The sequence below is a fragment of the Mytilus galloprovincialis genome, chromosome 12 (assembly GCF_965363235.1).
Source record: "Mytilus galloprovincialis chromosome 12, xbMytGall1.hap1.1, whole genome shotgun sequence".
Classification (NCBI taxonomy): domain Eukaryota; kingdom Metazoa; phylum Mollusca; class Bivalvia; order Mytilida; family Mytilidae; genus Mytilus; species Mytilus galloprovincialis.
In genome coordinates, this window is record NC_134849.1 from 9,388,785 (window position 1) to 9,416,417 (window position 27,633).

Consider the following 27,633-nt stretch of genomic DNA (forward strand, 5'->3'; position numbering starts at 1 on the left):
TTCTCCTGACGAATTTGTCTAATTATGTTGATACATGCATGACTCTTATGTCTTATGATTAAGTGACCATAGAAATGATGCCTAAATTTTTTTATTTTTTTTTTATCTCAAAAGAAGTTTATATCCATCGACTTCATCAAGTTTTAAAGATTCCTCGTTCATATTTCCAGTGTTTGTGGTGTTTCTATGAAGGGCAAATTTCAGATTTGTTGCAAATGAGGGCCGAAATATACCAACTGAGGGTCAATCAAACTTATAGATCGAAAAAAAAACAGACAACGTCATGGCTTAAAAACAAAAACAGACAAATAATAGTACCCAAAACACAACATAGAAAACTAAAGACTAAGAAACACGATCCCAACAAAAAATGGGGATAATAAGAGGTGCTCCAGAAGAGAAGGCAGATCATGCCCTACATGTGGCCCCCGTTGTTTTGCTCATTTTATTACAAACCAAGTAAAAAATCCTTTTCAGTAGGTCACATCCGTGAATAGGGATCGAAATTGCGTCCGTAAAATTTACGAAGGGATGAATTGAATTTCATCATTTGGAACTCTTCAATAGCTTACTTGTGAGCAACAACCCTCTATCAAGAAAATCATTAAAGGAATACAAGCCTGAGAATATTGTATAAATTGGGTGATAGATACTCCTTGCTAGCATAGATCTCTTTACGGATAAAACGCGCATAGCAGTTCGCGCATAACAAAGAGTTGCATTGTGGGATTGTTTGCGTCCTTAGTTTCCCGCTGTACAATACATAAAGAAAGATGAGTGAGAATAAAAACGTTAAAGATTTAAAACGGGACGAGTTGGGAGTTTTTTTGCGGGACCGCGGAATTCCATACGCAAGTAGGAACAAGGAGGACAGACTGGTGTTGGCATCAATTGCTGAAAAGAGAAATGTACTCCTGAAAACTTCTGTTGATGACGACCTCAAGACAATCATTGAGGAACGGAAGAAGAACACGGTATTAGAAGATGGGCTCATAAAGCTTCCCGATCCTGTGAAGATGTTAGCTGGGTGGGAGAAAACATTTATCAACTTCCCGAATACATCAGCCACAGATGTGGAAGACTACATAAAGTTGTGTAAGAACAATATTATAAAACTATACCCCCCCCTATATTCACTTATAAATATAAAGACAAATACACCATCAATTTCCCATTATATCTTATATATATAAGGCTTATATTTTTTTCTACATCAGATGCGCATTGTGTCTATACAAGACTCATCAGTGATGACATGACCAAATCACAATGATTATAAGGTCTAATAAAGTGAAAAGTTGAAGAAATAAAGAAAAAAAAAATCCTACAAAATGGAGTTGAAATACACTGTTAATGATTTGATTTTCTTATTAGATAAGTGTTGCCCCTAAATCACTATAACTGTGAATTCCAGTAAATTCCAGAAAGTAAATTATCACTATAGTAAAAGAATCTTTGACTTGTTTAAGGAGGCTATTATTCGGCAGATGCAGATGCAGAATGGTGCCAAAAAAATCCTGTTACCATACTAAGGGAGCTACCATTTGATTTTTATGGGTGTAAGGGCTCTTAGAGATGAAATTAAAAATAAAAGTCAGGACAAATATTTTGAGTAAAAAAAAGGCAGGATGAGCAACTGGACAAAAAAACCAGAACAAACTTGTAAAATAAATCATCCTAGCCCCCCCCCCCCCCCCCCATTAAAATCAAATGGTAGCTCCCTAATGTTGGAGCAGACAATTTTATGTTGGTATCATATGAAGGAATTTTTCATTTACCAAATAAAGTTTAGGCTGTCTTTGGGTAATATTTGGTAATTTATATCATATAAATGTGAGACTTCATTCCTCCAGAGTTCAAATGACAAAGAGACATTAATACCGGTAAGCAAAAGTTCTCTATACAACCTTCAACAATGAAAAAAAACATACCACATAATCAGGTATAATTTTCATTCTCAATTTTATAAAAATGTGTGACATGACAAATCCAAAACAAGAAAATAAACAACCAAATTTATAACAATACAGTTTCTTTATGAATAAATCTGAGAGACTTGAACAAATGACAATAAGTGAATTACAGGATCCTGACGTACAATATAAGACAGTCAAACTGTTTTATTCGTATAAAAATGTGCATTAAGTTAAATCAGAACAAGGCACTGGGTAACTTGTTTGTTTACATGTACTTTGATTACAACATCCTACAAAAATGAGAAGAAAACTACATGTATTTATGTAACAAGTATATATGTAATAATTTTTACAGGTGCTGAGAACCATAATGTTCAAACAAAAGGAATTAAATCAACAAAAGAAGGAGAAAGTCTATACTTGTCTGGACACGTCACTGGAGTTGAATACCACCGCATCAGTCCTAATATTTCTTACTGCTACATAAAGGCTATTGTTGCAAGGCAAAAGGCACAGACACAAGCGCCATATAGTGTTTGGATTATCCTGCATAAGAGAACAGGTAAATTCGAAAATGCATATTGCAATTGCCTTGCAGGTTTGCGAGGACATTGTAAACATTGTGTTTCTTTGTTGCATTTTATAGTTCGGCAAATAGAGACAGGATGCAACAAAGCATGTACATCCAAACCACAGGAGTGGCACAAACCGCATGCTCAAGGGAAAAGGGTTACTCAACCTGACTTCGTACGCAATCTTGTTGTGAAAAAAGTAACTGGTAGATTTGATACTACTCCTGGACCAGTAGATTTGAAAAAAAAGGGAAATAAATCAAAATTGGCATTTGACCCTAGAGCAGTTTGCTACAGAAAAGAAAAAACATTGTTAGATTTTGATTTGAAAAAGCTAGAAGACATTACAAATGGAAATTGTGGTGTTCTACTCTATTCCTCAAGAAGAAATATTGAAAAAAATGCTGGGCATCCTGATATCGAAAATATACAAATTGAAGAGGAAGTAGAAACTATTTCAAAAACAATACCTGTTCTTGCTAACGAAATTATTGAAGCAAAACAAAACATTAATCAATGTGACTTTGGGGAGGAACTCCTGTTAAATCTTGATAATTCAATAACAGATGAAACGGTTGACTATGTTGTCCGCAAAACCTGCAAACAAAGCAGTTCAAAAATATGGTTTGATCATAGGATTGGACGCATAACTGCATCAGTGGCAAATGAATGTTCAAAAATAGTTAATGAAAAAGATGAAGTATCAGAAAAAAATAACTTTGTTGTTGCGAAAATTTTCAATTATAAAAGTGCACCGGCTTATGTTAAATCCTTGAAATGGGGAAGAGAAAGAGAATTACCAGCAATAAAAGAATATGAAAAAAATGCAAAAGGCAAACACAAAGATTTCAAAGTACAAAGCACAGGGCTTCACATTTGCAAAGAAAATCCTTGGTTGGCAGCCACACCAGACAGTTTAATAATATGTGATTGTTGTGGTCTTGGATGTTTAGAAATTAAAAATCCTGAAAAATATAAAAATGACACAATTCAACAAATGGCAACCTCAGACCAATCTTATTTAAATTATTCTGACAATAAACAAATCAGTCTTGACAAAAAACATCAATATTACACTCAAGTACAAATTCAGATGTATGCTACAAATACTAAATATGCTGATTTTGTGGTGAAAACAGTTGCAGCAGATGACAACATTTTTATTCAAAGGATTGCCTATGATGAAAATTTTACCATGAATGTAATACATAAATGCAAAGTTTTTTTCACCAAAGTTATCGTTCAGGAATTGTTAACAGATAAAGTAAAATTGTACTATTAAAAACTTCAAAATAATGAACAAAACAGCGATCAAGTTTTCACAAATTCTAATTTAGAAATTAATGAAGTTGTCCAAGAAGTTGACACTGGCAGTGCTACTACATGTATGAATGAAGATAATACTGACATACATGTACCTTCTTCTAATCCAGCTGTTGTATGTCCAATCTGCAGCTGTGAATGTAAAGACGAGCCTTTGACTTTAAATGAAGAAAGTATTTGTTGCTCAAAATGTGACTTTTGGTTTCATTACCCATGTGTTGGAATAAAAGGGAATGAAAATGTTGTGAGGTCAAAATATAGAAATTGGTTTTGTAAGAGTTGCAAAGGCAAAAAATGATTTTTCTAAATATAAATAATTTATATATTTAATTATATATATATATTAATTTGTTACAGGTTTACTGTACATTGTACACACTTTAATAATACAATGTAACACATGCAGGACTTTCAACAATATTTTTAGAAAGTAAAATGATAGGTGTACAAGTCAAAATACAAACAATTATATACAACTTCATGTATTTCTATCAATACATCATCCTTGTAAGTTGTGTTAGTATTGAAACATGAATGCAAATTATGGATAAAAATAACATGTGGTATGAGTGCCAAAGGCAATGAGACAACATCAAAGTCAAAATACATTTAAATTTAGCAATTATAGCTCACAGTACGGCCTTCAACACAGAGCATTTGGCTGGCATGACTGATCATATAGATGTACTTCATAGCTATTCATTACTCTGACTTATTATTTGTGTGTAGTGGTACCAACACACCAGACAGGTTTACCAGACAACCACATACAAAAACAATATTGTCAACTACATCACTTAAAATCAATGGAATTGGTCCTTGCAAGATTTTAAAATCTTTCATTCGTCCAATAACACGCTCAACATGAATCCGAGCATTTGAAATTTCAGTATTGCTGATATTTTTGGATTCCCTAAACTGAATGTTTTTTCTTGCAAATGCTGGAATTATTAGTTCAACATCTCCTAGTAGAAAGTCATCTTTATTATTAACGCCCTTATCTGCCATAACTTTATCACCTTCTTCAAATAAATCTAAAATGCCACATCTTCTAACAAGTTCAACATCTGACATGTCACCACCTGTTGCATGAGATACAAATGAGACTGTACCCCCTGGAGTACATGCAACTAACACTTTGTATGTGTGTCTGGACTTGTAGTTAGAATATAAAGCAGAATTAGTGCTGTCCAAGGATGGCCTCTCTGTCTGTACCTCTGTGCAATCAATAATTACCGTTACTTTTCCGTATTTAGAATAACAATCAGGATAATATTGATCCAATTGATCCCGTGTTGGCCAATGAATAAGCGGTCTTAACTCTAGGGCAAGAAGAGAAATCCAAGTAGTGATAATTGATGAAACTTGTGAGCTAGAAACATTAAACAAAGAGGCCATAAATTCCTGGTTCAAATTTAACCTTAATTTCATTAGAGTCATCAATAGTTCATCTTCTAAGGATAATTTGCGCTTTGGTCCAGGCTTTTTAGCATTATTTTCTTGGTAACTTGTTGTCTCATGAGAATCATCACCTTTGTAATACTTCATATTTGAAGCTGGTACACTAACTTCATCAAGTAACCAACAAAATAAAGAATATGACGCTAATCATGTATGTAGCCTTATAAGATTATCCGAATGTTTAATGCTGATTATACCAAATGAATTTTTTTTTTCAAGATCCTTAATTTTTTTTTATTTGCACTGGAAAGCTGATGGTCTTTTTCAGCCAGCTGGATTTTCAGGAATTGTATTTCTACACTCAGACTTTCTTTTGATATTTCATTCTCATCAATTACATCATCAGATATATTACATGTACTTGAATCCGTACATATATGTGTTGTCAGACTAACATTTTCCGAGTCTACAAGTTCTGAAAGTTTTTTCCTGCTTTTTGAAGCCACAGGTTTTGAATGCACGTCAGTGTTTCTCATTAGAAGCCGTCTAGGAGTTGTTATTTCATACCCTTTCATATGAAGTTTGGGATGTGGTGCTAACTCACGTGGCTGACCATATTCAAAAAGATTTGAACACACTCGTGTATTTTTGTTCACTTCATAGTTGTCCCTGTTAAGTAATTTGCTCCACTTTTTGTACCATTCTTTTTTTGGACATTTGTGTAGCTTTATTGATGCGTTTGAACCGAGATGTTCTTTCACATGGGGCATTACCAAAAACCTGAAAAAAAAGGCTAAGTCAGGGTGGGGCCACTAAGCAATCTGCCCTCTTTGCAACCAGGTGATATTGATTAAAGCCTAGGGAAGGAATCGAACCTTCGTACCCTGACCAAGCCCTCTTATTTTTCAGAAATTGACAAATAATTTTAGATACAAATGTAAAATAGTTTATTTTTAAGGAAGAAACATGTGGATCCACGGTAACACATATAAAGAAACACTGAAATAAGTAAAAAAAAAAACGTTAGTTTTGACGAATCTGTAAAATAATTTTCAGTTTGTGATTCCTTTACTAGCCACCGAAAAAGAACTATCATCCAGAGTTATTCAGATCTATAGAAAACACAACCTCGAATCACACTGTTGAATTTCTCTCATTTCTAAATGAAATTAAGTGTAATTTGCAACTCATTCTATCTCTAAATGTTTAATTACTTGAAATTAAAATATCATGCTTTATTATATTACCTATCCTGCTGATCGTAATCATTATTGCATCCGTAAACTGCGCACCTATGCGACATAGTTTTAGGCCGCTAAAGTAAACAACGCAAACTGTCCCACAATACATTTCGGCGTCAGCCATCAATGATCCGTGAAGAGATCTATGTTGCTACATATAGATAGAAAGTTTACAATAACGAGGCTGAACTCATCTCTGCTGTCGTTAAGTTTTGTTTGCGACAAAGTAATCGACGTGACAACGATAATAAAGCAAGTATTTACCAAGTACGCGTAGTCAACAGGTCAGCTGAGGTCATTAAGCAATAAAGCCTTATCTGTATACTTTGATAACGGTAACAGTTTTATACTTGTATTCATAAAACCAAGAAAATATTTTAAGTAATTTAGCCTTAGGTCTTATATAATTTGGCATCCACGGTATCATTCGTAATTCAATGACCGTTCCTGATGAAAAATATTTCAAACGCATAATATGAAGTGTTATTATCATATTCTACAGCCCTATGTCGATATCGCTGTTGAATCATTCAATCTCCGAATGTATCATGAACTCAGAACTCCATATTTCGTAAAATCATTATATTTAAAAGAAAAACAAAAATTGTGTTTGTAAATTTTGAAGTTATTTAGAAACCAACTTCCTATGGCAAAGTTGAACTGAAATGGAATCAGATTTAATTTGTATGTATCTGTTGGTCACATACATTGACACATGTTTAGCTGCTGATACACAATAAGCCTCCAAATTCTAATGTAAGCGTTCCTGTTGACGTAAAAAAAAAAGAGAATAAAATAAAGGCAACAGTAAGCACGAATGATTATTTATCTCAATCTATTTTTTTTTTACATTTGAGTAGTGTTCCTCTTGTGATGTGCTTTGTATATATGACATTTTGTGTTTCTTTGTTACATATTATTCTTTTTTTGTAAATATTATGATTAGAACACAATCTTAACTGCTGTACCCCTATTTTGACATTTTCTACTTATTGTCTGTGTTTGGTTTGTTTGCACATCGTTGTCAATATAATGGAATTTTATGATACAATATTTCCGGGCTTGTATTTCCTATCATGATTTCTTTGAAAGGAAGCTATTAAACCAATAGTTCCAAATAGTTGAAATGATCCGTTCAGAAATTTTATGGACGCTTTACGAGTGGGTTGACCGTTATGGAATAACAGTTTCACAGATGATATCAGATATTTCGTAACTACAATCCTTTTCCTTTTCACGAATATGACCTATCGAAAAAGCTTTCTTACCGGGTTTGTAATTACATGAGCATAGGAAACATGACAGGTGCAACACATGGAGCAGGATCTTCCGGAGCACCTTAGATCAACCCCAGTTTTCGGTGGCGGTCGTGTTGCTAAGTTTTTAGTTTTCTATGTTGTGTATTGTGTACTATTATTTGTCTATTTGTCTTTCTCTTTTTTAGCCATGGTTTTGTCATTTTTTATCAATCTATGGGTTTGACTGTCCCTCTGGTATCGTTCGCCTCCTGTTGTATGCCACTGTCACAAAAGTGAGAGGTTTAGCTAGCTATAAATTTAGGTTTAATCCACCACGTTCAAAATGATAAAAATTCCTGTACCGAATCAGGAATATGACAGTTGTTATACATTCATTTGATGTGTTGAGCTTTACATTTTGCAATTTGATTGCGGACTTTGCGTTTTAAACTTTACTCGGAGGGTATTTTTTTTTATGTTTATGGCAGTTCAAATTCTTACTTGTGTAACGTCGAGCCTATGTTTTGGAACATTATTATGCCCCCTTAAAATTGACTTTTGTAAAATTCACATTTAATTATTATTGTTAATATAAATTACAAATAAAAACTGTTGTTTAACATGCATATTTAGTTACATTATTGTGCTATAACTCATTGAACATATTCCCAGAATTTGTTGAATTTGCAAATTATTATTTAGTTGTAGAGTGTTTCTATTTGTCTAGTATTTGTTAAAAAAAACTGCTGATTTAAATAGTTATACTGCGCTTGTTTTAATAAATCTGTCTGTTAGCCAATCTATCATTTTAGCTTTTATTCAAGAGCTTACTGCTCATGCACATACCTCGCTTTCTAACTGGTCTTGTACGGTCCTGGTTCGTTGTCAAGTTTTTGATTTCCTTTAATTCAAAAGATATTCCAGAGCTTTGGAACAAAATTTACAAAGTATAATTGATATGAACGTGATCTATAAAAATTGGCAAATATTAGAATGTTAATTTATTTAAAAGGAGTCATACGAACAAAAGTTTGGGTGAAAAATATCAACCTTTTATTTTGTTTTCAAGCATTTGCAGTGGTAATAATCTAAATCGTATAATTCTAATTGCATAAACACATTAAGATGTATTAATTTTTTTTTTTTAAATTGTCACTATACATGCTAATAGTAATGAATATGGTGTATGTTCTACTTGTTTTAGAAATTTGATATATAAATGATAGCATGTATATAAATGATATAAGTGCCAAAATTGTTAATATATCAAAATGTGTACGTATTTAAAGAACGACAAACAAAGCAAAAACAAATCGATAGATATATTTTTAAGTTTATTAAATTATTCATTTAAAAATCAACATTGTCAAGGAAATATCAATATATAATAAAACTTTCATCTCATAGCAAATGGCAAAAAACAAAGCGATAGATATATTTTCAAGTTTATTAAATGATTCATTCAAAAATCAATATCGTCAAGGAAATATCAATATCTAATAATACTTGCATCTCATAACATTGTACCCCAAGTATAGAATTGATTTTTTACTTACTACGCAGTACTTAAATTTCGTCAAATAATCACAAGGTTTTCCGAAACTTAGGTGATTTTGTCATACCTTTAAATGTTTCAATAGAATCACCCGTGCATATAATAAAATATTACACTAACAACAATTAGGTGCAAATCTCTTTTCAAACTAAAGAGTCACATGTAGAATTTGCGTCGACATATTGAAATAGGTTTTGAAGGGTTTCTTTAAATATACAAGCTTGATACGGAAGTCAAGTATTGATAGTCAGTTTTTATATTGAAACATATAAAAACAAACACACGAATGAAATAGCCGATCGTTTTTGTTTTGTTGGTGAAACTGTGATTAATTCAGATAGTGGTGTTTTGTTTTCATATCAGACTTCTATTGGTGAATAAAGCTGTATCTGTTTCCTGGTTAAACACAGTGAAAGTTTTAAAAAACATGGTGATTTAAACATTGCTGTAGGAACAGACACAACTCTTTAAGGTACGTGAATTTGTCGTTTCACTTGATATTTCAAATAAGAATTGGATTTGAAAGAAGAACTAACATAGATGCATTATTAATCGTCTAGATGATTCGAAATAATATAGCCTGCATTTTTTAAGCCTATGTTTTTCTTTCAGTGATTTATATTAAACAGCGTCTGAGTTGGACACACTGATTCATTGTTAACGGACATCATTATGATTTTGTTGATTTTAATGAAAGGGCTATATCACAGATGAAACCACATACATGACATATGTATACACGACTGCATGCAACTTGTTTGAAATTATTCATTATCAGCAAGACAGGAAACTCAATAAAAGTCAAAATGGCTACCAATTCAGAGCAGGTATGTCCGATCTTATTTTTTAGTCTTTCGTCTTGTTTGTCGAGTTGACTATGGCTTCCATTTAGGGTTTTGTGGACCGTACTGTTATCTTAATTTCTTTATTTATGGTTGCCATGCTGATTGGGAACTCGACATTTCCACACTTGACCATACTTTTGAAAAGACCATTCACGGTATGAAGGAAGTACACCACTAATTAATGGCCCAATTGCTTTCTATCTTAAATTTCTCAATTTCGAGCAGGCACATCTCTTTCATCTTTAGTTCAAATAAAGTGACATTAATTGCTTGTAAAAGCTACATTTTATGGTGTCTTCAACTGAAAATATTAAAACACCTTTGATGACATATAAGAAAAAAACTGGTTCCTCAATTTCGGATATACCAAAAAATAGGTACTTCAGATCTGACAAATAGGCTAAATGTACCCTCTTTTTAAAATTTAATGCAGTTTATTGAACATCCCAAATTATACGTAAATGATCACCAGACATTCAGCTTTCATTTGAAACCAAGAATGCATAAATATTCTACATAAATTATGTAGACAGTAACACTCCTGCGTAGGAACGATTTTTAAATATGTACTACTTTCTGGTATGTGCTTTCTGGTCTGGTCCGAATTAGTGGTGTTACACCTAAAAATTGCAATGATATGAATTATTAAACATATAACAAGGATATTGCAAGTAAATCTATAAATTGATATCAAAATATTAAAAATGAAGTTCAGCAATTGTTGTTTATATTGAAAGGTTGATCATTTAAGAAAACTAACGGGCTAATTTATATATAAAAAATACCATAAGAACAGGGTTTAAAATGCGAGTAAAAGCCATCCCTTAACTAACTTGGGACATTTTTTTAAAATGTATTACATAACAACAAACTGTAAAAAAAAAAGTGAAAGAAGGCGTTATTAAGTGGATTGCTGAGGATTCATTATTATTATTTTGGATACCAATTTTCGAAGGTTTCGTGGGTACAAGTGAACCACGAATTTAAATGTTCAACGCATTACATATTTTCTATGGCTTTGTGTGCACAGATTGAGAAAACACGAAATAAAATATCCACGAATATGCAAGCTTTCCTCAATCCACGAAAATTGAGACCCGTGAAAATAAATGATTCCACAGTGTTTCAAAACAGAGAATCAAAGAAATACACAAACCGGTCGTTGAAGGGTGTTCAACCCTCCTTCCTATATGAAAAAATAACCATCACAAGAAGTTAACCAATCTAATATTTACCTTCTTTTCCTGTTTGCAATCTTTAGTAACCATGTAATCTCAAGTTTCTAAAATACTCTAATAAAAACAATAGTGGTGCTTAAAAATAATGAAAATATATGTTCATTATTCAGGTTTTTTTGTCGTATGCACCCGGATGTGAAATACAACGTTTGGTGGTTTAATACTTAGAATGGTCAATTGTAGTGCCCTTTACAAGATCTTACGCGACGGAAAGTTCTGAAATCGACATATAGAAACTGTTAGCCACATATAAAAACAAACAACAAAAGTTACTAGACACATGTACAGAAGGAACATTGTAAATGCATCGAAAATGGTGAATAAAGAAACCAAAGTTGAATAACAGAAGAGTACTTCAACTATTGTTACTAAATTGAGACATTCATAGAAATTTATAAATGAAAAAACGCAATCTATTTTAAACTTCCATCATCTTATGAATACTTTTTAATGTATAAAGTCTTCAATGTAGCGCTATTAGTTCGCCGTTAACTAAACAGATCAATGATGCCGTTCATCAAGTAATACCGCTCGAATTGTAACAGCTTCTTACGTGAAGCTATGCAGCTATTGTGCTTTTTTAAGCTATCCCCGTTTGCCAAAGTTCGCATTTTTGCATTGTAATGGCAATATACTACATTGACAAAGTATTTTAGACTCGTACGTATCGTCATTTCATTGCAACCAAATATTGACAGATGTATCAAATTTCAACAATTTGAATGCCAAATTAAAAAAAACAAATCCACTGACAATTGCGGATTTTCTTTCACAAACGCTTATTATCCGAAACCGTAAACGATCTTTAAGAGAGAATTGGACAAACCCACAAAAAAAAGCAGCTGACCAACAATTACTGCTTGATATTACGCCATCAACAATTAACCTCATAAGTCATATTTTTATGACAAAATGAGAGTTTGATTCCAGGTGAGAGGTTTATTTTGTATAAAATCTGATAAAATCAATATTGTCTACAAAAAAATATATGTACAAAGTAAACCATATGAAAGTTGTTTTCCATTCATTTGATGTGTCAGTTGTCTGTTTGATTTGGGACTTTCTGAGTTTTGTTTTTTTTTCTTTTACCTCAGATATTTTTTTTGGGGGAGGGGATTTTACTTTACATAATAATTTAACAGCTTGTACCTCCACAGGATTCGAAAAATAATTTATTCACAATAAGCAAACTGCCGGAGAAATAACAAAGCATCTTGCCCGGGTGTGTGATACTTATACTTGGCTATTATGAGACCTTTGAAGAAATATACTTACAGAAATATAAATTATGGAAGCCTGAAAAGTTACGATGACAGAAAGTGATATTTGAGCTCTATTTGTTTGCAAGTGCTGATTCACATAGAAAACACAATACCACTACTTGAAATGTGTAACATCATTTAACAGCTAGGCCTTGTGTTTTCTGCCAATATATTCATTCTTCTATTAATTACGTGAAATGAGCGATAAAGAAATAAACAGCTGCGCCATGAGCGCATGATACGCCCGACGTCTTGTATGGAAGTTTTATGCAATAATCATAAATAGTTTTTGCGAAAGTTTTACGCAATAACCATATATTGTTTTTGAGACACGGCGGGACATGTGAAACCCCCAACCCTGTTTTTTTTTACAAAAAACTAAATATCACTAAAATAAAATTTTGAATCAAAACCAAAAAGTATACAGATCTTTAGATTAATATAAAAAAGAAGTATGTAAAGTTTTAAGCAATAATCATAAATTGTTTTTGAGATACGGCACAACATGTAAAAAAACCTCCACCTTTTTTACAAAATACTCAATACCTCAAAAATGAAATTTTGAATCATCACCAAAAAGAATACAGATCTTCAGATTAATATAACAAAGACATGTGTAAAGTTTTAAGCAATAATCATAAATCATTTTTGAGATATGGTGCGACGTGTAAAAAAACCCTCCCCCTTTTTTACAAAATACTCAATAACTCAAAAATAAAATTTTGAATTATCACCAAAAAGTACACAGATATTAAGATTAATATAACTAAGAAGTGTTTAAAGTTTTAAGCCAAAATCAAGAATCGTTTTTGAGATACGGTGCGACATGTGAAGAAAAAAACACACCCCTGTTTTAGTTACAAAGTGCCGTAACTCAAAAAGTTTTAATCTTATTTTCACCAAAAAGTATACAGATCATTTGACCATCATAAGAAACAACTATGTTAAGTTTCATGAAATTTGAATAAGTCGTTCTCAAGTTACGGTGCGACATGTTTACGCCGAACGGACGGACAGACGGACGGACAGACAGACAGACGGACAGACAGACAGACAGACAGACAGACGGACGGACGGACACCGGACATTTGTATACCATAATACGTCCCGTCAAAATTTTGACGGGCGTATAAAAAAACCAAACTCCGGACAGTGATCGTTTCCGTTCCGGAACTGTTTTCCTTTACTCCATCAAAAATTAAAAATCAAAATTAGTGTAGAGTAGTATTCGGGCCCGTATGCGGATCGGAACTGGAACTGCCGGGGAGTTTGTAAAAAAACATGGCTTCGTTAAACGTAGTAATTTATATTATCTTTCAACTGCCTCATTAGATACAAGAATGTTAATCTTAAAGTTCTTATAATATTTGTTGTAACCGACACCACATTACATATGTACCCCACTAGTTTATGGAGTGAAGTATTACACAACTTGAACCCTGGCTAATACGTAACAACAGTTTTACTAGGAGGAATACTACTGAAAACAGTAATAATAATAAAAGTACGCCATATACACAAACTGTTGTAAATCTGACGAAGGATAATCAGATACAGAAAGACTCAACAATTCTACATTCGTCGGCAGCACACAATAAACTGCTAAAACCCGCTGTGGTCCCCTTTTGATAAGATCTTCCGTGGACATGGTGAAAAGATACAAAAATTTTGTTTGATGAAGGGGTCCAATGGTCTATTTAAACTAGGAGTTTTGCAAGTGGATTAAATATACAGTTTTCATCCGGATTGATGTACCCTTATATCCAAGGTTGAGGTAACAAATGAATTTTAAAAGGAATAACTGTTATTTGTATAGCTAGCTTCAACACCATATTTAATCCACCATTTTTTACATATTGAAATGTCGGTACCTAGCTAAGATTATGATAGTTGTTTTATATTTGCTTGAGCTTTTGATTGTGCCATTTTTCACTTTGAAGTATTTTCTTATTTTAGTTGTATTGGTTATGTATGAAGCAGATATTTAGAAATTGACCTCAAGACAACTAGCTCGAAATCGATGATAACAGATAACAATATTGTATCTAAGACTAGCATATCAAACGTCAAATAAATTTAGTTTTAAGACCGTCGTCAACCATGTTGACATTCAGAGATACACAGTACATTGTTCAATGCCAAACCATAAATATCTACAGAATTTAGCTTCGTGAATGTGTATATGTTTTTAAGGTGGTATGGGTGTCTAAATTAAAAATGATAGATTTTTTTCATATTTTGCCAAAACGTTGTATGTATTATATTTTCAAAAATATAATAAAAATGATAGGTCACCGAGTATTTTCTGAAGCTGCAGGTTTTAGACAAAATAACACATTTCGTATGCATAATACAAAAAAAACACCATTATGTGATCAGAAGCTAAACTAAATGAGAGAATTGTAAAATAAAATACAGAAAGATAGTTTTTTGAAAATGCTATGAGAATATCAAATGTAAAAATAGAGTAACCATGAGTTTTTTCTGGCTAAAATACAAAATAGTAATATTCCATGTAGATTCCTTCAAACAGGTTTTCTGTATTTTTACAACCAACGACGGCGAACAAAAACCACACCACTTAAGAATTGAATGCTTCTTTTTGTAAATTTATTGGGGTGTAAAAGCGTTGACCGAAGTACATTTTGTATGAAGCGCGGAAGCGCTTCATTCTAAAAATGTACGCACGGTCAACGCTTTTACAACCCTATAAAGTTACAAAAAGAAGCATTCAATACTTATAATTACATTTTTAGCTATGATCATGAAAACACGAATTTTATATATTTTATTATTTAATTCACCTGTGCACTTTATTGTTGGAGCACGTGTTATCATGAGTGAAAAGTTGTATTGAGCAATGCAACTGCTTACGGAATAACAAGTGATGTGCAGTTAGCCAATCAGAATAAAATATTATAATGAAACATACATCTAATGTAATTATATGTATTTGTAGCCATAGTATTGTTTTCTTATATGTGACGCAATGCAACAAATAAAATGATTTGCTAATGTGAACGATTTGCCATTTGCTTGGGAGCTGATCATTATTATGTGTTATGACTTTTCATACTTTTTATTGCATGCAAAGCAATAATATAGCATCTTAATAATTTGAAACACTTTAAAAATCAGTAAGCTAATATAAGTTTCATTAAATTTCTGATACGCAAAATCGTCGGCTTAAACATGTCGCAGCTCCTATATGAAGCTCTTCAGCGTTCTACATTGAACAGTTTTAATAAGTTGCTTCAAATAACAATATTAAATATATTTCTGTCTTTTTATGGTTTCAAAATTAAGTTTGCATCATGTATACAATAAGTAAGTAAGTAAGTAAGTAGATTATTTATTATAGTGACTTGTTACATACTGTATACATATACATCCGACCCACTGGGTCTATAAGTCACCTAAATATTAAATATTTAAGTTCATATCTGATTTGTGTCACGAATTTGATAGTAAGTGTCAATAATCAATGTATCTTGTCAGAAAATATAATAATCACAGAAGAATATATGTTCATCAATAAATTAAAGTTTTAGATAATTTAGTTTAAACATATTTTATTGTTCGAAACAAATGGTTTTGACACAAGTTTTTCAACTTAGTTCCGTCTTCTCCATAATATACATGAATATACATTATATTTATATAGCACATTGCATAAATTTGTAATTTTCTAATAAGCATGAAGGCATGAAAAATAATCAAATAAATCACAACTATTGTTATTATAATATTTATACACCAAAACAAATATAATAGAAACGGCTCAATGGATATCAGACGTTCTTATTTTGAATAATCAAACACACCCAAAAGATCAGTCTAAAGGGAAAACCCCTACTGTTACTAGTGTGTATTTCAATGACTTTCTATAATATTTACCTGTATAAGTTGTAAAAAGTAACGTGCAATATTGTGAATATATATTATTCTGATACGGACATTAAATTCTGACTTTAGAATACGGATAAGGGGATGACAAGAACATAGATTTAATGTAAGTATCGTTTTTGTATTAACTTCAATAATTGAAAATCCATTGAGGCGAAACATTATCACGGTGGGTATGGTTGTCCTGCGAGAGAACGTACTGTGCTGGTGATTTGGTCCTGACGGGTGCTGGTGGGTCCTGATTCTGTGCTGGTGGGTTTGTTTACTTTGTATCAGAACGGCAATAAAACGACTGTTTTGTTGCTTAATTTTTCTCTGATGTGTCATAAGTACCATGCAAAGTATATTACAACAATATTATATTGCAAAAGTCGTGCAAGTTCGTTAAACGGAATTGTCCTGACGCCGTGCTGGTGATAAGAAAAACGGTCCTGGTTCTGTGCTCCTATGTCCTGGTTCTGTGCTTTTATATTTTAGTTAAAAGTGGCATATGGGCCTTTTTCAAAAAATGTGGATTTTCTTGTACAATCAATATTTCTAAAAAAGTATAAATATTTTTATCCAATTTTTAGATACACCATTTAGTTTTTGGTGTGTGTAACAAGTTCCAGCAAATTCAATATGAAATTTAGCTACAGAAATTGCTTCCAGTGGGTTTCAAAGGGTCCAAAAACCCCAAAATTGCTTGTACGAAACTGAAAAACTAGTGTTTTTTAAATGCTGGTTTTAATACCCAGCGGAAATTATTATTTTTCTTTTGTTATTATAAATATATAGGTATCACTGAAGGTATGTATACACAAATACAGGGAATTATTAGATTTTATTAGCATTTTTTTTTACTTTTCATTTCGTACTTAAAAAAATGTCAACTACATAACACAAATGAAATAATGTTGCCAATAAACAACTGATTATATCCCTTGTAATTAAGGAAGTGCTCTCTACTTACTCTTCATCCTCTGATGACGTGCTTAAAGTTACAGGATGACATCATTGATTCATTTCATTATAGATTAGTTTTTGTGAGTACAAATTACTCCGTAATTTTATTCTATGTCAACTTTGTAACGGCAAAAACATTGATAAATTTTGGCATAAATATTTTTTTTTACATAAATCATTCAAAGTCTATAATACTGACTCTAATTCAATAAAAACCATTTATCTGGTAGTATTAGGGTTAAGAAAAACATCCAAAAACCACAAATAGGTCAACTACATAACGGTCAACTACATAACGTTATGTAGTTGACAAAAAGCGTTATGTAGTTGACAATGCTGAATTAAATTCACTTTAAAATATGTTTCTAAAAAGTGTTATATTAACCATGTTAACTGTTTTGAAAAAAGTGTGATGATTTTTATGGAAATATATATCAAGCAAAATGTAAATATTATTAAAGAAAAATTAGGGACCGAAACTAAATCCGTTATGTAGTTGACATATGTCCCATACTTGTTTCTATGTTATTTTTAAAAATATTTTTGTAGTAGCATTTAAGATTGCATATTTTTATTTCAGGTTGTATTGTTGTTAAACTATTCAATTTCATATATTAAAGTTGAAAATTGAATATTTTTTTGTAGTGTTATTTCACAACTGAAATATCCACATTTTTTGAAAATAACCCTTATATTCAAGAGCATTGATGCTGTACTGTTGTTGACTAATTAGCTGTTGTCTGCTTTCTTGAAATTGACATTGTTGTGAATCTGTTTACTGTTATTATGAGAGAAAAAATACCCCTATTTAAAAAAAAAATGAAATTAACTGTAATCTTATTTATTGGCCTGTTAATGGAACCCTTCTTGCCCCCTTTTAAGATAAGAAAATATGTTTACGATTTTCGGGATTACGATCATTTTGCAAGATCACCAAAATACGTTGTAATTTATACAATACTTAATATAATGTAGATGATGTGGTATGTTTGTTGTCAATGGACAAATTTCCATAAGAAACCAAAGGAAGTATGTGTTAACAACCATACGTCATCGTACGACCTTCAACAATAACCCATAAAATAAAAATGTGAAAGGTTTTGCATAAATATAGAACAAAGGACTTTCTGAGCGTTTGAATCATGTCTTTAGCAGCTTAAAACACATTTGTTTGTGAACAATTGAGTGTTGACTATAAGAATGACAATAGTATTGCGGGTTTGTTTGTTTGGTGTTTTTTTTTGGGGAGGGTGGGGGAGGGAGGGGGATAAGTTAGAGCGAGGTTACAGTGAAAGCTTGGAATAGTTTCCCGTAAAATTTTAAAGGTGGATTGTAAAAGAAAAATGTATCTTATATTAGCCTTGGTCACACCTTACCGGATAGCTCGAACGGACGCCTAACGGATAACTTTTTCTCAATCCGTTCATGTCCGTTGGACGTCCGTTCTTATCCGTTAGGCGTCCGTCCATATCCGTTGCATGTCCGTTAAGCGTCCGTTTTATCCGTTGACGTCCGTTCTGTCCGGTGGAAAATTTTGAGCATGTTCAAACTTTGAACGGACGTCCAACGGATAAAATGTCCGTTGAACGTCCGTTAGGCATCCGTTTTGTACGGTACTCGTCCGTTTTGTATCCGTTATGCATCCGTTGGAGATCCGGTAGACCAATTCACCAACGGATGTCTACCGGACGCCTAACGGATAAAACGGATATTAACGGAAGGATAACGGATAAAACGGATGACTACCGGATGTAAAATGGACAAATGCCAATTGAAATTTCTCATGGTTTATTGCCTTTAATTTTTAGATGGTTATTGCCTTTAATTTTCAGATTATTTTGTTCATCCGTTTTATCCGTTACGCTTCCATAGCGGTGTCTGTTTTATCCGGTACTCGTCCGTTGGATGTACGTTCGACGTCCATTCTGTCCGGTACGTATCCGTTTCACGTACGTTCGTTGTGTGTCCGTTTGGCATTCGTTACATGTTCGTTAGTACACCAACGGACTCCCAACAGATACAAATTTTGTCAACGGATAACTTTTTTTTTATCTGTTAGGCGTCCGTTCGAGCTATCCGGTAAGGTGTGACCGAGGCTATAGCTATTAAGAATCACTTGCTGTAAGATTTTTCCAACATATTTTTTTTTGTCTAAGCGGTTATCAGGTATTTGTTTTTCGAAAATTCGATAAAACACTAAAAAAATCACTATTTTATGAAAGGGCAAGCTAGAATATGTCAGAGAATGAAGACGAGATAACCTAGAAAACACTAAAAAACCTAAGATTTCTTAGCTTTTTCATTTCAAAATAAATATTTTTGATAAAGAATTACGGGGGAGGAAGTGAACAATGTGTCCTACTTTTCTATATTTAAATATTTTTCATGAATAAAAATCAAATGTGCCTTGATTATAATTGAAAATGAGTAAATGGAAAAAATACCCAACTAAAATACACTTTTATTTTAATATTGGTAATATCACTAAGCTTTTAAGTTTTGTGTGTCAAACACACCATCTCTGTAGTTATGACTCCTTACTAAGATATTTCACTTCATTCATTTTTTTTCTGCATTTTTTTATATTGTGAATTCATAGAATTATTATATTAAAATGTAGCCTTAATTTATATTTAAAAAACATAAACACGCCTGGAAAGTAAAATGCGTACTCGGCTGTCTGTAATCGACCATTTTTAGACACCCCAGGCTCCTAAAAAACAAGCCGGGGTGGGGGTTCAAAGATGCAAATTAAGTACTTATATCAATATTTTATCTTTTCGTGTACGGTTTATGACAAAGCATTATTATTTATTATAGTTCATTATTGTATTTAGTAGAAAAAAGAGAATTTAGTGAAAATAAAATCACTATTTTTGTAGAAAATTCACAGACCTTTGTACAGAGATTTTTGTTATGTTTACCATGGGATCAACACAAGGGTTCATTACCGAGTAAACAAATCAAAATGTCTATCTACCTTGCACATTTCAGAAAATTCGGATCAGATAACGAAACAAGGTCCAGCAACATTTATAAGCAATTTAAGATTTTGACCCTCACAGTTTCCATTCACCACAAATATTCTCGTTACAACGAATCATTTTAAATACAAAAATACCAGTTGCAGCCTTTCGTTTATCTATTAATATATGTATACGGATGAAGTTATGAAAGGCAGCAGGGTCATCAGGGTGAGGAGTCCATGTCATCTGAAATAAATGCTAAGCATAGATCTAGAAAGCGACAGATAATCATGACATTAACTTAAACTCTCTTCTTTTCGACTTTTTTTGAACAAATTGACACATAAAATGAATTATATAGTATTGTGGAATTTTTAACTTATTTTAGATACTATATATTGTTATCTGATATTGGACGAAAGATGTTGCCCTTTTATGTTATTATGTAATACAAGTTAAGATCATTTGAAAACACATATTAAACAGCCTAATGGATGCACAAGAGCTAAAATAGGAGTCATAGATCCTGTTGGCAACAATTGTCTGCCCAATTTTATTGATTTTGTAACATTTGTTTCAAATATGACCAACTTCTTATCCAAAATCACCAGCACCGTATCAGGACCCACCAGCACAATGACAGGACCCACCAGCACAGTATCAGGACATGCATAAATTGAAAAAATGCTAAATTTTAAGAAATTGCAATGTTTTTTCACAAAATTGTTTTGTCGTGTGGATTGCGGTATAGAAAGCGGACTCTATGAGCATTTTTGTTTTATTTTTTCAGTTCGAGATTTTCTGAAAATGAGAATTTTTGTGTTACGCTTACTGAAACAGTTTAGAGGGTCAATTTTTTAATGGTTTATATATGAACCCATAAGAAACGAAATTGAAAAATCTCAACTGTTTTCTTCCATTTTTTATGAGTAAAAACGTCAAAAATCATAATTTTCGTCTTTGTTTACATTTTTTCATTGATCACCAGCACCCGTCAGGACCGAATCACCAGCACAGTACGTTCTCTCGCAGGACAACCATACCCACCGTGATTATGTTAACCGTTATGAACAACAAATCGATCACTCGAACAATGCATCGTCTGTACCTTTAGACTAGTAAATAAAACAATAACCAGCAAGGCTGTTATCAGTGCACTGTGAGAAACGTTGAGTTTCTTTTATATATTTATGTACTGCAGAAAATATTACAAAATTGTCTTTAGTATCTAAGTTGTTATTACCAAACAATAACAAATCAATTGTAACAGGAATGACTAAGTGGGTCAGTTCAGTAAGCATAACCTTTCTTTGCGATGCAAAGTTATTACAATATGATAAATAGTGTTCAACACTTTCACTAGCGTAACCACATGCACAATATGCATCATGTACTAAATTGGCCTTGTTTAAATCTGCGCTAAGTGCACTGCACTTGTTGCGTAGCCTTGCATGTAATATAGATAGCAGTCGATCTCCATAAAAATAGTACCTATGAGGTTTTACATTATGAAAATACAGTTGTTGCAATTGTAGCTTGAAAGAAGATAGAGTAGGAATTTGACGAATATGCAAATCTAATTCATTCCACAATGTAATAGAAGATGGAAAAAAAGACCGTTGATAAACTGATAGACGATTCAATTGTATATTAATGTTATGTCTATTTCGCTGATTATAATTATTAGTATCTGCTACATACGGAGGAACCAATGCTTGTAAATAATCCGGTGTTTGGTTATTTACAATTTTATAAAACATGGCCAGTTTTTGGGATACGATTGCTTTCAAGCAATCTGTAGACTTATACTAGTGGCCCAGGACAATGCCCTCACGTCAACCGTTTTATTCTAAACATTAATGAACATCTCAGATTCTTATGATTGTCTTGGTTTAAAAGGTAAAAACAAACAAAGGGATTGAACTTAAACAACTTTCCTATAATGTTCTTTTCATAATCTTCATGGTTGATATTTCCCTTGTCTTATATGTGCGTTTTTAACAACACGGAAAATCATAATCAAGCAGTATTTATATTTAGTGTTTTTATAAATTTAGAAACACGTCAGAGGGAATTCCCCAGTTGTGATAAAAATGCGAGAGTTCTCTGAATTCCGATAAATCTATTTCTGTCATATAAGAACTGAAGTGAAGTTTTACTTATATGTCACCGTTATTAAACTGATATTTGATATTGTACTTCCATAAAAAATAGAAAACCATTTAGGTTTAATATACGTTCTTACTAGAGGGTTTGTTTAGGTAATTATGCGCATGCGTATAGTTTTCTTGACTTCAAGGCGTACTAGGTTAAATGGTTGCTCTGGATTCCCCACTCGATTGATTAATTTATAACTCATGGGATCCTTTCTATGTATGTCTACTATTGAGGGTTATTGTTGTTGCATAATTTCAAATCATATGCATCATTTAAATTAAAATTAACTTTCAAACCCCTTCAGGCGAAATGGAGTCTTCCATGTTATCGTTTCGAGTTGTGTCCCTTCCGGAAGTCACTTCCGTGAATTCACATTGAGAAAAATTAACTCGTTCTGTCGATAAACGTCGTATTATATTAAAAACGATCGCAATTTAAACAGAGGAATGTGTACGGAAAGGAGTTATGATCACTGGCCCAAAGGAAATTAAATATTTAAAGAGTTAGGAATGGGGTTCCTCCTAGAATTAACGTAGGAAAATAGGTGATAAGATACGAAGTGAAATACTTCTCTCACTCTGAGTCTCACCGACTGCTGTGGAAAGTAAACTTGGAATTGATAGTACAAAAATAAAACACAATAGGCCCAAGTACATTGTTCATACACTTTTAACCGGGATTGGCTATTTTGTAAATATTCAGATTACGTAAATTACATTTTACATGTGCAGTTGAATTAGTTTTGAAAATAATATTATCCAGCTACCTGTATACATGTGTCAATAAAAATAATGGCAATCGTATCCCCCAGAGCAATCTGCTCTTTGATTTAACTTCCCTTCTGACACTTAATTTCTCCCATCCCGTCTCTCTATAAATATAGTTGATACTAGCATAACATGGTAAACCGGTAACTATACGTGCAGCTTCAATCTGAATCTTTTCCAACCGTTCGGAATTTATTTGCCAAACTTCAGATGAATATTCCAAAATAGGACGAATAAAAATCATATAAATCTTTTCAAGATATTCCCTTTTTAGTCTAAATTTTAGTTTCCTCAGTACATTTACTTGTTTTGACATCTTCTCTATCAGTTTATCAACATGTTTATTCCATTTACAGTCACTACTAAAAATAATACCTAAATGTGTATGTGTATCTACAGGAGCTATTGAGACACCACCTAGTAATAAAAATCATAATATCTGTTTTTTTAGGATTAAATTTTAGCATCCACTTTTCAGACCAATTTTGTAAATTATCTAAATCAATATTTATTAAAGTGCTGAGACTTGTAACATCGGGTGCAGTATGGCCAGTAGATGTGACATCAGCAAAAAGTCTACTGAACCAACTTAGATCATCTGCAATGTCATTTATGTATATCAAAAATAATAATGGACCGACCCCTGGGGCCCACCAGCTCTTAAACGGCCCAATGTGGATAGTGAATCTTTTCCTTCAACAGACAGACCAAAAAAGATAAAGATACCAGAGGGACATTTCTGCTATCATCTGTGAAACGGATATTATAAAATGGTCAACTATAAAGTGATGACTTCCATTAAATTTTGAAAAAATTCTTTCAACATGTAACTCTCTGTTAAAACATTTCTTGTGAGCAGCACCCTCTATCACGTAAATTGTGATATAAAAAACAAGCACTGGAATATTGAGAAATAGCTGCTCTAATTTTGTTTTTGTAACATTTTAATTTTAAAAGAATATCACTGAATGCATGATGTTAGACGTCCTCAACCAAATAATATTGTATGACCTTTTTATCTATTGATCAAAACCAACAATCAGATTTACAACCTTGGGTATGCATTTTTGATCAATATTTTATTTCACATTATATCTTTTATAAAGTAATCTTTTATATTTGAGCATTTAAATTTTACAAAGTTACGCCATTGTGATTGTTGAATATATTCGATTAGAAAATTTAAAAATAAAATAAATAAAAAAGCATTGTTAGATCAAATACAAGTTAGTCTTCATTCAATTTAAATCTTGGCTTGCTGTGTTGCACAGTGTACAGCAAATCTTGTAACGAGTTTCATCGCATTTTTAAAATCGAATAAACTTGGTTTCGTTTTTGAATTTAAGAAGTTCTATAAACTATGTTTTGTATTATATCGCTTATCATTTTCGACCTTATAGATTTCATTGAAAAAACATTAGACATTTATAAGCCAGTAAAAAATCTAAATGTATTTCCCTCTTGGTAGAGCGCTCTTCGAAATGCACTCATTCACATCAAAATGTATTCCCTTTGAAGTAGTTGTTTTTCTATATTTATTTTTCTAATTCTTTGACAATTTATCCCTTTATGCGTTCATTGTACTAACAAATCAACTCATTATTGCCGTTTATCTCAGACGACGATTTGATGTAATTGAGGGTCATAACTTCTACTGGATGAATCAAAATATGCTAACAGGTGTTAATGAAGTTGACAACTTTGTGGCATGTAAAAGGCAATAGAAGGGGGTCTTTATCTAACAAAAAATGAAAATTTATTTGTTAACATTAGAGTACAGATTCTTATATAGGCTATTTTTTTCTCGTGGAAAAACGGATTAATCCGATATCGATAGTTAAAAATCCGAGGTTATAATAACACTTTCAAAAACCTTGAGTGTAAAAGGCGTGATTTGAAATTGATAACGCATTGTTGACAAATGCATTTCATTCTTTTCCCTCTGTGTTCCTCTGACATTCTATTAGTGTTCTCCAAAAAACAGTTGTTGTAATGACACTGTTCTAACAAAAAACGTTGTATATATCCCGACAGTTTCCTGAATAAATATTGACATCTCTGTGTTGTGAAACCACATGTTTTTTTTCTGTACCAAAAGAAGAGGGTAAAACATGATTAATCTTATAGCTATTCAGCTTAATCTCAACACTGCATGATTGACAAATACACACAGCAGGGACAGTTTTTCATGAAAGAGATATGATTACCAATGAGACAATATAAGGCCCGACACGCCAAAGAGAAAAAATAAATATATCAGGCCTGATGCATGACAAATTGATAAAACAACTAGACGTGTCAAAGCGACACGGATGGCCCCGTCTCAAAAAGGTAAAAAAAAATGTGCAATTTCAATAACACATGTAGACACAAACATGATGGTAGTCTCACATATCAAGAATCAGCTCAACATCTGGAGGCGTATAGAAAAGAAGTCTGTATAACTGTGATTTTCAACAATTTTCAATGTTATAAACCCATACTTTTGGCCACAATTAGCAGAGCATCAAAAAGTTGAAAGATCTGCAATTTCAATAACATATGTGGACACAAACATGATTGCAGTCTCACATATCAAGAATCAGGTCAAAATCTGGAGACATATAGAAAAAGAGTCAGTACAACTGTGATTTTCAACAGTTTTCAAAGTTGTAAACCCAAAATTTTGCAGAGCGAAACGAAACTTAAACTTGATCTGTAACTAGTAATGGTTTGCTCACATACTAAAAATTAGCCCAATATCTGAAAGCATTTAGAAAAAAGGTCTGTATAACTGTGATTTTCAAAAATGTATCATAGTCCAAAGCCCTAAATTACAGCAAAAAATTGCAGAGCGGAAGGAAACTTAAACTCCGTATAATAGTTTGTTACAAATATGACGGCCAACCACTAGATAACAGGTTCCTGACTGGGAAAACATATACTGTGACGATATCAAATATGTTTTTTAGCGCCAAGCCCTTTAATTCTCTTACCTAGAACCATTCTATTGTGTTACAAACTGTGATTCGGATTTGAAATGTTTGCCCCAAAGATACACACAGGTATTGGAAACTAGTTGGAAGTAAATATCAATACAGGAAAAATCAGAAGTACAATAAACATTTATCATTCAAGGGTTTGATGTACAGACGTCATAAACAATCTGCAAATAAGAAAAACTCCTTGTGCAATGCCAAGATTTAAGAAAATGACATTTTCCATGCGTTTTTGTTTATATATATCCATGCATATAGTCATGTTTGAATTTATCAAAAACCAAATTTACAAAAATCAGCAACCTTCTATCAAGGACATCATGATAGAAAATACAAGCTGGGGAATATCGTATCAATTTGGAGATATATACTTGGTATGCAGGCGCTGCTAGAATGAATCTATATAAAAATGGAAAGTTAACAATTGGGAATCTTAATCATATCTTTTGTCCTAATGTTTTTGCAACCGACCCTAATGTTCAATTTCTAGATGTTAGTTAACATATGAAGCCATTTGGACTGTATTTGTTGTATCCTTTATTTCGAGTTCGATGGGATAGATCCGTTTAACATAGTCACCAAATTTATAATTAATTAATGAGAGAACATCGTCTATATAGAGGAAAGTAAAAATAAAAGATATCGATGACATATTTTGTTACTTCCAAAGAGGTTCCTGTATGTAGTCAACCTTAAAGCCTCGGTCAATCACCGGATAGCTCGAACAGACGCCTAACGGATAACTTTTTTTCAATCCGTTCATGTCCGTTAGACGTCCGTTCTTATCCGTTAGACGTCCGTCCATATTCGTTGCATGTCCGTGAAGCGTACGTTTTATCCGTCGTTGTCCGTTCTGTCCGGTGGAAAATTTTGAGCATGTTTAAAACTTTGAACGAACGTCCAAAGGATAAAATGTCCGTTGAACGTCCGTTAGGCGTCCGTTTTGTACTGTACTCGTCCGTTTCGTTTCCGTTTTGTTACCGTTACGTGTCCGTTATACATCCGTTGGAGGTCTGGAAGATAAATTCACCAACGGACTTCTACCGGACGTTTAACGGATAAAACGGATGTTGAACGGATGAGAAACGGACTTCTACCGGACGTATAACGGATAAAACGGATGATGAACGGATCTAAAACTGATAAATGCTAATTGAAATTTCGCGTCAGAAATGCCAATTATTGGTATGTCAGATTTCTTAAGGTTCATGAATTCTTGTTATTCATAATCGATCTTAGAGTATAGGCACGTCTTCACAATCAAGCAGTTCTTTTTTCCAGGCCAGACACTGCCCTTTGGCGGAATTTTGAGGAACAAACCAA

At 32.7% G+C, this 27,633-nt stretch overlaps 1 protein-coding gene across 1 annotated transcript; it reads left to right on the forward strand.

Annotated features, from left to right (window-relative positions):
- The first annotated feature begins 717 nt into the window (after positions 1-717).
- Positions 718-3,770, forward strand: LOC143055191 (uncharacterized). The gene is made up of 2 exons (XM_076228330.1): positions 718-1,095; positions 2,272-3,770. The coding sequence occupies exons 1-2, from the start codon at positions 774-776 to the stop codon at positions 3,768-3,770; spliced, it is 1,821 nt and encodes a 606-aa protein (XP_076084445.1). The 5' UTR covers positions 718-773.
- The last annotated feature ends 23,863 nt before the right edge of the window (positions 3,771-27,633 follow it).